Below are 13586 nucleotides of genomic sequence, written 5' to 3' on the forward strand. Positions count from 1 at the left end.
CATTGTTTTATTGCGGGGGGGGGGGTGTCTTCCAACTTGGCCCTTTGATGACTGGTGGACTTCAACTCCCAGAATTCCTCAGCCAGGATGCTTTAAGGCAGGGGTCTTCAAACTTGCCCCTTTGATGACTTGTGGACTTCAAGTCCCAGGATTCCTCAGGCAGGCACGCTGGCTGAGGAATTCTGGGACTTGAAGCCCACAAGCGGGGGGTCTTCAAAGCTGGCCCTTTTATGACTTGCGGACTTCCCAGAACTCCTCAGGCAGGCACGCTGACTAAGGAATTCTGGGACTTGAAGTCCACAAGCAGGGGTCATCAAACCTGGCCCTTTTATGACTTGCGGACTTCAACTCCCAGAATTCCTCAGCCAGGCACGCTGGCTGAGGAATTCTGGGACTTGAAGTCCATAAGCGGGGGTCTTCAAAGCTGGCCCTTTTATGACTTGCGGACTTCCCAGAATTCCTCAGGCAGGCACGCTGACTAAGGAATTCTGGGACTTGAAGTCCACAAGCAGGGGTCATCAAACCGGGCCCTTTTATGACTTGCGGACTTCAACTCCCAGAATTCCTCAGCATTCTGGGAGTTGAAGTCCACAAGTCATAAAAGGGCCAGCTTTGAAGACCCCTGTTTTATTCTGCTATTTATGGTGTTTCAAGCTGAACATTTGTTGGGTGGACAGATGGGCAGCATAGCAATTTAACAAATAAAACCCAAAAAAAGAGGGAGGGAGGGAAGGAGGAGGAGGAAGAGGAGGAGGACTGTGGGGGTCCTCCAGTTTCATGGATGTTATGTGCTTTCTTGTGGACATTTCATTACCCAACTAGGTAACAACACCAGTGCTAATAGGGAGTGGGGTTTGCTATCATTTTATCTATTAGCACACGGGTCCGCAACCCCCGGTCCATGGACCGGTACCGGGCTGTGACATGCCAGCAACCAGTCCCCGACAGACAAGCAAAGCCCCATCCGTGAGATGCAGGAAGCACACAAAACCACGCACCCTCTGGTCCGTAGTAAAACCTTTCCCCACGGAACCGGTCCCTGGTGCCCGAAAGGTTGGGGTCTAGTGGCTTGGCGTATCAATGTCAACGGAAGAGTCCTTGGTGGTTCCCTATTAGATTTCTGTTTACCATTTGATTGTTTGTCTAAGTTGCTGGTTAGAGGGTCGTATTGCAGGCCAATTCTGCCCACAGCCGGGAAGTTCGATCCTGACCAGCTCAAGGTTCCTTCAGCCTTCCGTCCTTCCGGAGTCGGTAAAATGAGGACTCAGATTGTTGGGGGCAAATAGGCTGACTCTGTAAACCGCTCAGAGGGGGCTGTAAAGCAGAGGCCCCCAACCTTTTGGGCACCAGGGACCGGTTCCGTGGAGAGAGGTTTTTCCGCGGATCGGAGGGTGCTGTGGTTTTGCGTGCTGCCTGCATCCCGCGGATGGGGCTTTGCTTCTTTGTGCGGACCGGTTGCTGGTGTGCCGCGGCCCGGTACCGGTCCACGGCCCCGGGGGTTGGGGACCCCTGCTGTAAAAGACTCCGAAGCGGTATATAAGTCTAAGTCAGAGGTAGGCAACCTCAGCTCTTTTATGACTCATGGACTTCAACTCCCAGAATTCCTGAGTCAGCATAGCTGACTCAGGAATTCTGGGAGTTGAAGTCCATGAGTCATAAAAGAGCCGAGGTTGCCTACCCCTGGTCTAAGTGCTATCGGAGGGAGGAAAACTAGGAGAAGGAAGCAAGCCCTGATGGCGCAGTGGTTAGAATGCGGTACTGCAGGCTGACTCTGCCCACAGCCAGGAAGTTTGATCCTGACCGGCTCAAGGTTGACTCAAGCCTTCCGTCCTTCCGAGCTCAGTAAAATGAGGACCCAGATTGTTGGGGGACCAAATAGGCCGACTCTGTAAATCGCTTAGATGGGTTGTAAAGCACTGTGAAGCGGTATATATTCTATTGGTGGTCCTTTGACCGGGGTGTTGTTTACTGCTCGATTCTTAAGTCGAGTGTTAATCTTGGTGTTATTCTCTGCTAATCTGGCTGTTGGGTGCTGGGTGAGGAGGTTTTTGGGTCTTTTTGCTTCCTTTTCGGCTTTTCTCTTCTGAGAAAAGGCACGCAGATATTGTTGATCTCTGTGTGCCTGTTGGTGGCTGGTTTGCAAAGGAGCAGGAAGGAGGAGACCCACCGGGCTCACCTAATTCGATGCAGGTGATCCCAAGGGACCACACGTCAACTTTCCCGTCGTACTGCCCTTCGTCCATGGCCAGGATCACTTCGGGGGCCATCCTAAAAAGAAAAACACACCACGTTTAGGTGCAAACCACCCGATCCGCAAGCAAGGAGTTGCGTTAGCTATTTTACTGCTCCCGCCTTTTACGCAGGAAGATGGGCAGTTTGCACCCGGAGGAGACTAGGCGCCGGCTCTGCCTGGTTCGGCTTGGCACCTCTGCCATCAAAAGATGGAAGGGGAATGAAGGGGAGGAAGGATGAAAGAGGGGAGGAGGAGGGAAAGAGGAAAGAGAAACAAAGCTTGGTCTTTACGTGATAGGAAACTTTGGGGGGGGGATGACAGATGCTAAGAACTAGAGCAGCGGGATCCTATTTGCACCGGCACCCCACGGCCAGGGACCCTGAGAAGTATGCGGATTAACCCCAAACATCTCAGGATTCTCAAAACACTTTGGCAAGCTCTGGTTGGCTGGAAATGGACTGGCCATGGGATTGGGGGGTGGGGGGAGAAGGATGGGCTGTGGGCAAACCTACACTGTATTTTTGTATCTAGCGAGTGTGCGAGATTTCAGAGCTGGCTTGACTTTAACTGCAACCAACATCCTTAGTAAAAAGAACCCTTTGCTTTAACCAAATTATTTCCTAAAGCAGGGGTAGGCAACCTTGGCTCTTTTATGACCGGTGGACTTCAACTCCCAGAATTCCTGAGCCAGCCATGCTGAGGGGAAAGGGAGAGGTTTCCATACTGAGCCATGCTGGCTCAGGAATTCTGGGAGTTGGTCCACGAGTCATGAAAGGGCCATAGTTTCCCCATGCTGGCTCAGGAATTCTGGGAGTTGAAGTCCACCAGTCATAAAGGGGCCATAGTTCCCCCATGCTGGCTCAGGAATTCTGGGAGTTGAAGTCCACAAGCCATAAAGGGGCCATAGTTCCCTCATGCTGGCTCAGGAATTCTGGGAGTTGAAGTCCACAAGCCGTAAAGGGGCCTTAGTTCCCCATACTGGCTCAGGAATTCTGGGAGTTGAACTCCACCAGTCATAAAGGGGCCTTAGTTCCCCATACTGGCTCAGGAATTCTGGGAGTTGAAGTCCACCAGTCATAAATGGGCCATAGTTCCCCCATGCTGGCTCAGGAATTCTGGGAGTTGAAGTCCACCAGTCATGTGAGAGGATGAGGAGTGGCCTGCTTCTGGGAGTTCGCCCGGCCAAGTGGCAGTGGCAGGACGACGATCCAGAAACGCACCTACCCGACTCGACCCTCCTGCAAATTCACCATCCAGGGGACTGCCTTCCCGGAACCCCTTGTGACTATGCTCGTTCAATACTCCAGCACAGTACTACACGCCCTCAGGGGTTCCCCACTCTCCTGGGTGCGACCCGCCTGCATCACATCCAATCTTGATGACGGGCCCAACCACTGGGCCTCTGAGAGATGGCCGGGCAGGGTCAGGGGCCTCCAGCATAAGCCCAACAAGAGGCCCCTGATTAAGTTCTTAGTTAAGTTTTTTGTGGGGTTAGGGAGGGGGGAGGGAGAAGACTATGGTTGCGTGGGAAAGGCACGCCTTCCAGCCACCATAACGCATGCCAGGCCCACGACCGTTCGCGACGGCGTACAACGAGGACCAGTCGCCGATAACACCCAGTGGCGTACTGACAAACATCCCATCCCTAGGATGGTGGGGAATGGCAGAAGGTGCACAGACAGAGGGCCGTATCGTCACCGGGAGTGTCATCTCCGCTCTGTACAAGCGGTGAGACGCTCCGACCCTCTGTTCTCCCCCGGAGGACCCGGGAGCAAAGGTGCGCACCCTCCCATGCTAAGGCTGGTCTACCTGAATGCAAGGTCCGTAGCTAACAAAGCTCACCTCATTCGTGACCTAGTGGAGAGCGAGCATGCGGACCTGGCTTGCATCACGGAAACCTGGCTGGGCCCAGAGGGGGGTGTTCCTCTGGTTGACCTCTGCCCGCCAGGTTTCCAGGTGCTGCACCAGCCTCGGGCTCATGGGAGGGGCGGGGGAGTGGCAGTTATCATCAGGGAATCCCTTAGCCCGCGAGAGACCACCGTCCCTCAGATGATCGGGTGTGAGTCTCTCCTACTGAGATACGGCCCAGGGGCGCAGTTGGGCCTGCTGCTGGCGTACCTACCACCTAATCGTGCAGCGGCGGCCCTGCCCGAGCTACTTGATGCCCTCTCAGGGTTGGTGGTTGAATTCCCAAGACTCATGGTCTTGGGCGACTTTAATCTACCGTCCCTGGGAGGATCGTCCGAACTGGCTCGGGAGTTCATGGCTTCCATGGCGGCCATGGACCTGTCGCAAATAATTTCTGGACCGACTCATGAGAGAGGCCACACCCCAGACTTGGTGTTCTTGTCTGGACGGTGGCGTGATGATATCGGTGGGGGTGCCACAACTGTTACGCCCCTGTCATGGTCCGATCACCACCTCCTGCGGCTAGACTTCCCCCTTGCCACCCCCCACCGTGGGTGCACGGTGCCAGTCAGATGGTACCGCCCTAGGCGCCTAATGGACCCTGATAAGTTCCAGGCAGCGCTTAGGGACACGCATGCACTCCCTGCTCACAGCTCGGCGGATGCCTTAGTGGAAGCCTGGGAAAAGGCAGCCACGGAGGCTCTGGACCGAGTTGTACCCTTGCGGCCTCTGACCCGGCGCAGATCCCAGCGAGCCCCATGGTTCACCGAGGAGCTCCGGGAGATGAAGCGTCGGAGACGGGGCCTAGAGAGCCGTTGGAGATCCAGTCGATCCGAATCCGACCGATTGCGACTAAGAATCCTCACCAGGTCTTATCTTGCTGCGATAAGGGTGGCAAAATCCAACTACTTTTCCACCCTCATCGCGTCCGCAGATAATCGCCCGGCCGCCTTGTTCAGGGTGACTCGCTCCCTACTGAACCAAGAGGTGAGGGAGGAACCCTTGCAGGGTCGAGCCGAGGAATTCGGTCAATATCTGCTGGATAAAATTGCTCGGATCCGAAACGGCCTGGACTCCAACTGGGCTGAGTTGGAAGAACAAGGCATGGACAGTCTTGTCGACGTCATCTGGGAAGAATTTGATCCTGTAACTCCTAAGGAAGTGGACAGGATTATGAGAAGGTTGAGCTCCTCCACATGCTTACTGGACCCGTGCCCTTCCTGGCTGGCCTATGCAGCTCGAGAGGGGACGCCTTGAAGGAGGCGGTGGTGAGACCTCTCCTCAAGAAGCCCACCTTGGACCCATCCTCATTGAATAACTTTCGTCCAGTCTCCAACCTTCGCTTCCTTGCGAAGGTTGTTGAGAGTGTGGTGGCGCACCAACTTCCTCAGATCCTGGATGAAGCGGTTTATCTAGACCCGTACCAATCGGGTTTCAGGCCGGGCTACAGCACGGAGACGGCATTGGTCGCTCTGATGAATGATCTCTGGAGAGCCCGGGACAGGGGCCATTCCTCTGTCCTAGTCTTATTAGACCTCTCGGCGGCTTTCGATACCATCGACCATGGTATCTTGCTGCGACGCCTCAGGGGACTGGGAGTGGGAGGCACGGTTCTGCGTTGGTTCTCCTCCTTTCTCCAGGGTCGCTCGCAGTCGGTGCTGACAGGGGGACAGAGGTCGACCCCGAGGCCTCTCGCTTGCGGAGTCCCTCAGGGGTCGGTCCTCTCGCCTCTCCTGTTCAACATCTACATGAAACCGCTGGGTGAGATCATTCGCAGTTTTGGAGTAGGGTACCATCAATATGCTGATGACACCCAGCTTTTTATCTCAACTCCAAACAATATCAGTGATGCCCTAGACGTGATGTCCCGCTGCCTGAAAGCGGTCCGGGAATGGATGGGGAGAAACAGGCTTCAACTGAACCCGGACAAGACTGAATGGCTGTACGTACCGGCAAGCCAGGATATTCAGAACGTCCCATTGCTTAACATCGGGGACAAGTTACTACCCCCTGTTGATAGGGCCCGCAACCTGGGTGTCCTCCTAGACTCGCAGCTCTCCCTGGAAGACCACATAGGAGCTGTGACCAAGGGGGCCTTCTCCCGGGTTCGACTAGTTCGCCAACTACGGCCTTATCTGGACCTGGATTCCTTACGTACAGTCACCCATGCCCTTGTGACCTCTCGCCTAGACTATTGTAACGCTCTCTACATGGGGCTGCCCTTGAGATCCACTCGGAAGCTTCAACTGGTGCAAAGTGCAGCGGCACGGACACTCTTGGGAGCCTCCCGATACTCCCATATCACACCTCTCCTCCGTGCGCTGCACTGGCTTCCGGTTGCCTTCCGTGTGAAGTTCAAGGTGCTAACAATGACATACAAAGCCCTACATGGCATGGGTCCGGACTACCTACGGGAGCACCTTCTGCCAATGTCAGCACCCCACCGTCCTGTGCGCTCCCACAGAGAGGGCCTCCTCAGGGTGCCACCGCTCAAGGAATGTCGGCTGGTGGCCCCCAGGGGGAGGGCATTCTCAGTGGGTGCGCCAGCCCTCTGGAACAGCTTACCAACCGAAATCCGGATGGCCCCCGACCTCCGTACCTTCCGACGCGACTTAAAAACTTTCCTGTTCCAGCAGTCCGGCCTGGCATGATAGCGTTAATTGGGGTCCCAGTTTGTTTTCACTATTGTTTTTTATTATTTTTATTGTTCAATCTGTATTACATTCCTTCCTCTGTACACCGCCCCGAGTCCCTCGGGAGAAGGGCGGTTTATAAAAACTAATAAATAAAATAAATAAATAAATAAATAAAAGAGCCAAGGTTGCCCACCCCTGTCCTAAGGGATCAGATTGGGGCAGGGTTGATACTTGGTGAAGTTCAACACCATTCAAGGGGGACCAGACTTTGCCCTCTTGGGCCTACGTAAGGATTCCAGACTAATTCCCGGTTTGACTCCTCCCCCTGGCTCAGCCAGTCTCTCTGGCACACCAGCAGATCAGCTGCTTTCTACTAGCAAGATGAACAAGTGAACACCTCCTAGGCGGTCAAGCAGGGCCAAAGGGATCTCGATGACGTTTGTGCACAGGGCGGGCGGCTTCCAGGAGGGCACAACAGGCGGTTCCCATGTTGTGAGAGAGCCAGAAGAGCACAGAGGCGGCCACTTTTGGCTTTCTCCTTCTTTAGTGCCACTAGAACCTTAAAACGAGATGGAACAAGAGGAACACGAGCGGTGTCCTTTCCCTTGCAACGCTCTCGTTCTTGATGGGAGTCTTCTCCAGATCTTCTGGGGACGCAGCCAGGGGGCAACTAGGGAGAACGCAGAGCTTACCTTGGAATGCCCCCTACAGCGGCGGTCCCCAACGTTTGGGCACCAGGGACCGGAAGGGGCCTGGTTTTGTGTGCTGCCTGCATCCCGTGGAGGAGGCTTTGCTTCTTTGCGCGGCCCATTTTCTAACATGCCGCAGCCCGATACCGGTCCACAGAACAGGGATTGGGGGACCTCTGCTCTAGAGAGCCAGGTGATGTATCATTCCTTACGTGATGGCCACACTTGCGCCTTTTCAACACAACTCTTCTGGGCAGAAGTGCATAGAGAGGATCAACCGCCAATTCTACTCCGCTGGGACTAGCCCGCCCGCTCACTTTAGCAGAAGAGGCACGCTGCGGACCCCGTTGGCCAAGGAGTTTGGGTTGGCGGGGTCCAAGAGAAAGACCTTTTCTGCTGTGGTTCCTGAGCCCTGGAACATCGTGCCCGCTGAAGTGAGATCTGTCCCCACCTTCCTGGCCTTCAAAGAAGGGCTCAGCTAAGGGGCCTGACGTCCCCACGGGGGCGTCCCACTTTGGAGGTGCTTAACAGATCGTAAGATCCCATCTCCATTCGGTTTAAGCACTGGTCCTTTTTGCTCCAGTTGTTGCTGTTATTAAATTTTGCTTGCTGCTCATCTCACTTCGAAGTGAGCCTTGGGCAGCTTGCAACGTTAAAAGCAATGAAACCAATGAAAGTTAAAAAGTTTAAAAAAAAAACCAGCAGAGGTAGAGTGGCAATCCAAAGTAACAGAAGGTTAACGTTAAGGTTTAATGCCTTTAATATTTTCTAACGCTCCAACTCTTATATATTTTACTTCATGACGGAGTAACCAACTCAGATTCAAGCGATGGAAGATGGGATTTGAAAGGGGAGATTGGTGGCATACAAATTTAGTAAGTAAATAATTTTAATTAGTTTAATAAATCCAATTAATAATTTGATCAATAATTTAACAAATAATTCAATAAAATAACAATAAAGTTTATATTCTAGATTCTATTCTACATTCGGTTCTGATCTTGTCTAGTTTCTATTCTATTCTATTCTATTCTATTCTATTCTATTCTATTCTATTCTATTCTATTCTATTCTATTCTATTCTATTCTATTCTATTCTATTCTATTCTATTCTTTGTTCCTCTATTCTATTCTATTCTATTCTATTCTATTCTATTCTATTCTATTCTATTCTATTCTATTCTATTCTATTCTATTCTATATTCTATTCTATTCTATTCTACTCTATTCTATTCGACTCTATTCATTCTGTTCTATTCTATTCTATTCTTTGTTCCTCTATTCTATTTTCTATTCTATTCTATTCTATTCTATTCTATTCTATTCTATTCTATTCTATTCTATTCTATTCTATTCTATTCTATTCTATTCCTTTCCATTCTGTATTCTATTCTATTCTATTCTATTCTATTCTATTCTATTCTATTCTATATTCTATTCTATTCTATTCTATTCTATTCTATTCTATTCTATTCTATTCTATTCTATTCTATTATTTTTACTCTACATTCTATTCTAATTCTAATTCTAATTCTAATTAATTCTATTCCATATTCCATCCCATCCCATCCCATCCCATCCCATCCCATCCCATCCTCTCTTCCCTTCTGCCAATCATGCAGCCCTAACTCCAGGGGAACCCCTTGCTTACCAGTAGGGAGTCCCCACAAACGAATTGGCAGGGGACGCGATGGAGGCCGATCCAAAATCAGCAAGCTTCACCTGGCCCGGTTCCGTCAGTAGAATGTTCCCCGCCTTGATATCCCTGGGAATGAAAGGCAAGCCAAGCCACAAATTTATCCACGGGGTGGGGAAAAAAAAGACAATACAGAGTGTCCTCGGCTTACAGCCATTCATTTGTTGGCCACTGAAAGTCGCAACGGCACCGAAAAAAGTGACTTCTGACCGTTTTCCACACGACTGTAGCAGCATTCCCCCCCCCCCCGGTCACAGCAATTGACTTGTATTTACGACGCTTGCAACATCCCGGGGTCACGTGATCCTCGTTGGCGATCTTTTTGACCAGCAAAGCCAATGGGGACGTCGGATTCACTTTACAACGGTGAGACTAACTGAAGAACGGTAGGGATTCGCTGAACAACTCTGGGAAGAAACGTCGTAAAATGGGGCAAAGCTCAACTCAACAGCTGTCTTCCTTAGCGACAGACATTGGGGGGGGTGTCGCTTGCGGTCGTATGTTGAGTCCAACTTGCTTTTCACTTGCACCCAGGTGGGTGATTTTCTAAAAACTAAAGTTTGTTTCACGAGTTATTTCAAAAAAAACCCAACAACACGGCAGTTTTTAAAACTATCCCGATAAACGGTGCTGAGGCTTCACTGAGGCTCTGCAAAATAGAATTTATTTGTATCTGGGTGTGCCTGCCTTTAGGTCCCTTTCGATCTCTGTGGGCCCCAGCAGGCCCCTTCGGCACGGCAAGATTTATTTTTTTTATTTTTATTTTTATTTTAATTCCATTTATATCCCGCCCTTCTCCGAAGACTCAGGGCGGCTTACAAGCTTAGCAGTAGCCTTCATTCTATGTATATGCCTGCTTATTAGGGCTTTCACACACCCCCAAGCGGCATTATTACAAAGTCAGCTTAATTGCCCCCAACAATCTGGGTCCTCATTTGACCTACCTCGGAAGGATGGAAGGCTGAGTCAACCTTGAGCCTGGTGGGACTCGAACCTGCACTCATTGCAGGCAGCTGGGGTTACTTAGGGAGGCATTAGCCCACTGCTCCACCAAGGCATTGTTCTTGCAAAGCTAAAAAGGTCAGGAGGCAAAGGCAGAAAACAGCCAAGGAGAAGGTCCACAAGCAGAGCAGAGAATAACAGGACTGGAAGGGACCTTGGAGGTCCTCTAGTCCAACCCCCTACTCAGACAAGAGATCCTATATTATCCTGGATAAATGGCTGTCCAGTCTCTTCTTAAAAGCTTCCAGCGTTGGAGCATTCACCGCTTCTGGAGGCCAGGAGTTCCACTGGTCAACTGTTCTCACTGTCAGGAAGTTTCTCCTTAGTTCCAGGTTGCTTCTCTCCTTGATGGGTTTCCATCCGTTGCTTCTTCTCCGGCCTTCAGGGGCTTTGGAGAATAGCTTGACTCCCTCTTCTTTGGGGCAGCCCCTGAGATCCTGGAACACTGCTATCCTGTCCCCCCTCGTCCTTCTCTTCATTAAACTGGACAGACCCAATTCCAGCCACCGTTCCTTGTATGTTTTAGCCTCCTGTCCCCCGATCCTCTTTGTTGCTCTTCTCTGAGCTCTTTCCAGAGTCTCAACATCTTTTTTACATCGTGGTGACCAAAACTGGATGCCGTATTCCAAGAGTGGCCTTACCAAGGCCTTGTAAAGTGGTATTAACACTTCACGTGATCTTGATTCTCTCCCTCTGTCAATGCAGCCTAGCACTGTGTTGGCTTTTTTTGACAGCTGCAGCACACGGCTGGCTCATATATAAGGGATCGTCCACTCGGACTGCGAGATCCCTCTTGCAGCTACTGGCAATTGGGTCAGGTTTCATTCTACACCTATACAGTTGGTTTTTAACAACAACAACAACAATAATAAAGTTGGAAGGGACCTTGGAGGTCATCTAGTCCAACCCCCTGCTCAGGCAGGAAACCCTATACCGTTTCAGGCAAATAAATGTTCTCATCTAAGCGTATAACTTTACTTTTCTCTATGCTGAATTTCATTTTGCTCCTCGGAGCAGGAAGCAATGCAAGGAGAGATACACAGGGAAACGGACTCACCGGTGGATCAGGTTGTGGGAATGCAAGTAGGCCAGCCCTTGGAGAGCACCGTGGGTGATTGCTGCAATTTCCACTTCCTGCAGCGGCTTTTTATGAACTGAAGGAAAGAGAAGGCATCGTCAGCAGGGCAGGGATGGCATTAAACCAGGGGTGTCTCACAATTGGCAACTTTTAAGAGGGGTGGACTTCAACTCCCAGAATTCTGGCGGTGAAATGACAGAGCGACAAAGTTGGAAGGGACCTTGCAGGTCTTCGGGTGGGGTTCATAAAAAGAAAAACAAAAAAATGGACTCACCTTCTAGTAAATCTGAGGCCGATCCTAAACAATATTCCATAACAAGCTGCAGCAGACAGAAAGGAAAAACCAAGCGTTAGGAGGGCGCTGCAGGTGGTGAAGAAAGAAAGATTTCTGACAAAACACTTTTCCAAGCCGCAGCTGTCTTTCGTTTTCACCGGGGTTGTTCTAGATACACATGCAGTCTCTCTCCATCCAATACTGTCACAAAGTTCCTTCTTATTTAAGTTTTATTTCTATCCCAACTTTCGTTAGTTTTATAAATAGCTCAAGGTGGTGAACATAGCTAATGCTGCCTTCTCCTACTATTTTCTCTACAACACTCCTGTGAGGTGGCTTGGGCTGAGAGAGAGAGAGGGATTGATCTGGAGTCACCCAGCTGACTTTCAAGACTCACGGGGGTCTAGAACTCTGGCTGGGTGACTTTGGGCCAATCAGCAGGAGATGCCGAGTTCTAGTCCTACCTTAGGCACGAAAGCAAGCTGGGTGACTTTGGACCAATCACTGGGAGGCGGTGAGTTCTAGTCCTGCCTTAGAATGAAAGCCAGCTGGGTGACTTGGGGCCAATCACCAGGAGGCGGTGAGTTCTAGTCCTGCCTTAGGCACGAAAGCCGGCTGGGTGACTTTGGACCAATCACTGGGAGGCGGTGAGTTCTAGTCCTGCCTTAGAATGAAAGCCAGCTGGGTGACTTGGGGCCAATCACCAGGAGGCGGTGAGTTCTAGTCCCGTTTTAGGCATGAAAGCCAGCTGGGTGACTTTGGGCCAATCACCAGGAGACGGTGAGTTCTAGTCCTGCCTTAGAATGAAAGCCGGCTGAGTGACTTTGGGCCAATCCCTCTTTCTCAGCCCAGCCCACCTCACAGGGTTGTTGTTGTGGGGAGGAGAAAGGAGCCTTAGATCTCTTCGCTGCCTTGAGTTGTTTTGTTAAAAATAATAAAGGTAGGATACCGACAAAAATAAAATGAATGGAAGAAACATCGGCTTACCCATGCTGTGTGGTCCCGCAGGTAGCAGCCTTTGTACTCTATGCTGTTGGGGTGCTTAATCCGCTGGAGGAACTTGACTTCCTTCACGATATCCTGCCATTTCTGTCGAAGAGAGGAAGCTTCCTAAGAGGGCAGCGAAACTTAAAAAGGAAGGGTAAGGTGATCTAATTGAGGGAAGTGGACACGTCGGCAACGAAGGACAAATCCGTTCTAATTCTCCGCCCAGAAGGTTTAGGGCTGTTACCAGACGTAAAATAATACACTGCTGTGCAAGGAAGGAAGGATCTTCTCAGCAGTGGATCCACAGGATCACCTACTAATAAGCAGGCATATACATAGAATGAAGGCTACTGCTAAGCTTGTAAGCCGCCCTGAGTCTTCGGAGAAGGGCGGGATATAAATGGAATTAAAATTAAAAAAAAAAATACTTCCAAATTTAAACTTGCCCTGTGTACCGCTTGGTTTTACCAAAACTCCAGTCTCTCAATTTCCTTATAAATATATTAAATGTTTCATTGTAATATATTATGATTTATTTCTGACAAAATCGCCTCTTCTAACCCTGTAATCAAGGTATTAGATCAGTGATGGCAAATTTGGCGGGGGGTGGTGGGGTGGGGTTGGTGTCAAAAATTCAGAAAATGCCTCATTTCATTCTGCTGGCACATCACTCTCCTCTGAACAAAAGATAAAACATCTTTCTTTTTTTTTCTTTCCCTCCCTCCCTTTCTTTTCTTTCTTTCCTTTCCTTTTTCATCCTTCCTTCCTTCCTTCCTTCCTTCCCTTCCTTCCTTCCTTCCTTCCTTCCTTCCTTCCTTCCTTCCTTCCTTCCTTCCTTCCTTCCTTCCTTCCTTCTGGATGGCTTACACCATTATCCATTTATCTGACCAACTACAACAGTCCAAACATATCTGGCACTATGTGTTACATAAACAAACCTGAAACAATTGCAAAAATGAAATTATGAATGAAACCGCCTCACTTTCGGAGGATCTGGAGGCTACGTGAGAGCACGGCACTCTCTCTTGAGTTCCCGAGAGTCCGGAGGTTGCGCAAGAGCACACCCCGTTTTCGTGCGACTTC

At 50.4% G+C, this 13586-nt stretch overlaps 1 protein-coding gene across 2 annotated transcripts in view; it reads right to left on the reverse strand.

Moving 5' to 3' along the window:
* Positions 1–13586, reverse strand: part of TAOK1 (TAO kinase 1) — a 99127-nt gene that overhangs the window by 25814 nt on the left and 59727 nt on the right. For both annotated transcript variants that reach the window (XM_081337862.1, XM_081337863.1), the window contains exons 4-8: positions 12504–12605; positions 11517–11562; positions 11222–11318; positions 9118–9231; positions 2177–2268 (exon numbers count right to left, since the gene is read on the reverse strand). In XM_081337862.1, coding sequence (XP_081193988.1) covers positions 2177–2268; positions 9118–9231; positions 11222–11318; positions 11517–11562; positions 12504–12605 — 451 coding nt within the window. The remainder of the gene's footprint in view (positions 1–2176; positions 2269–9117; positions 9232–11221; positions 11319–11516; positions 11563–12503; positions 12606–13586) is intronic.

The sequence above is a fragment of the Vipera berus genome, assembly GCF_964194415.1.
Source record: "Vipera berus genome assembly, chromosome: 1".
In the NCBI taxonomy this organism is placed as follows: Eukaryota; Metazoa; Chordata; class Lepidosauria; order Squamata; family Viperidae; genus Vipera; species Vipera berus.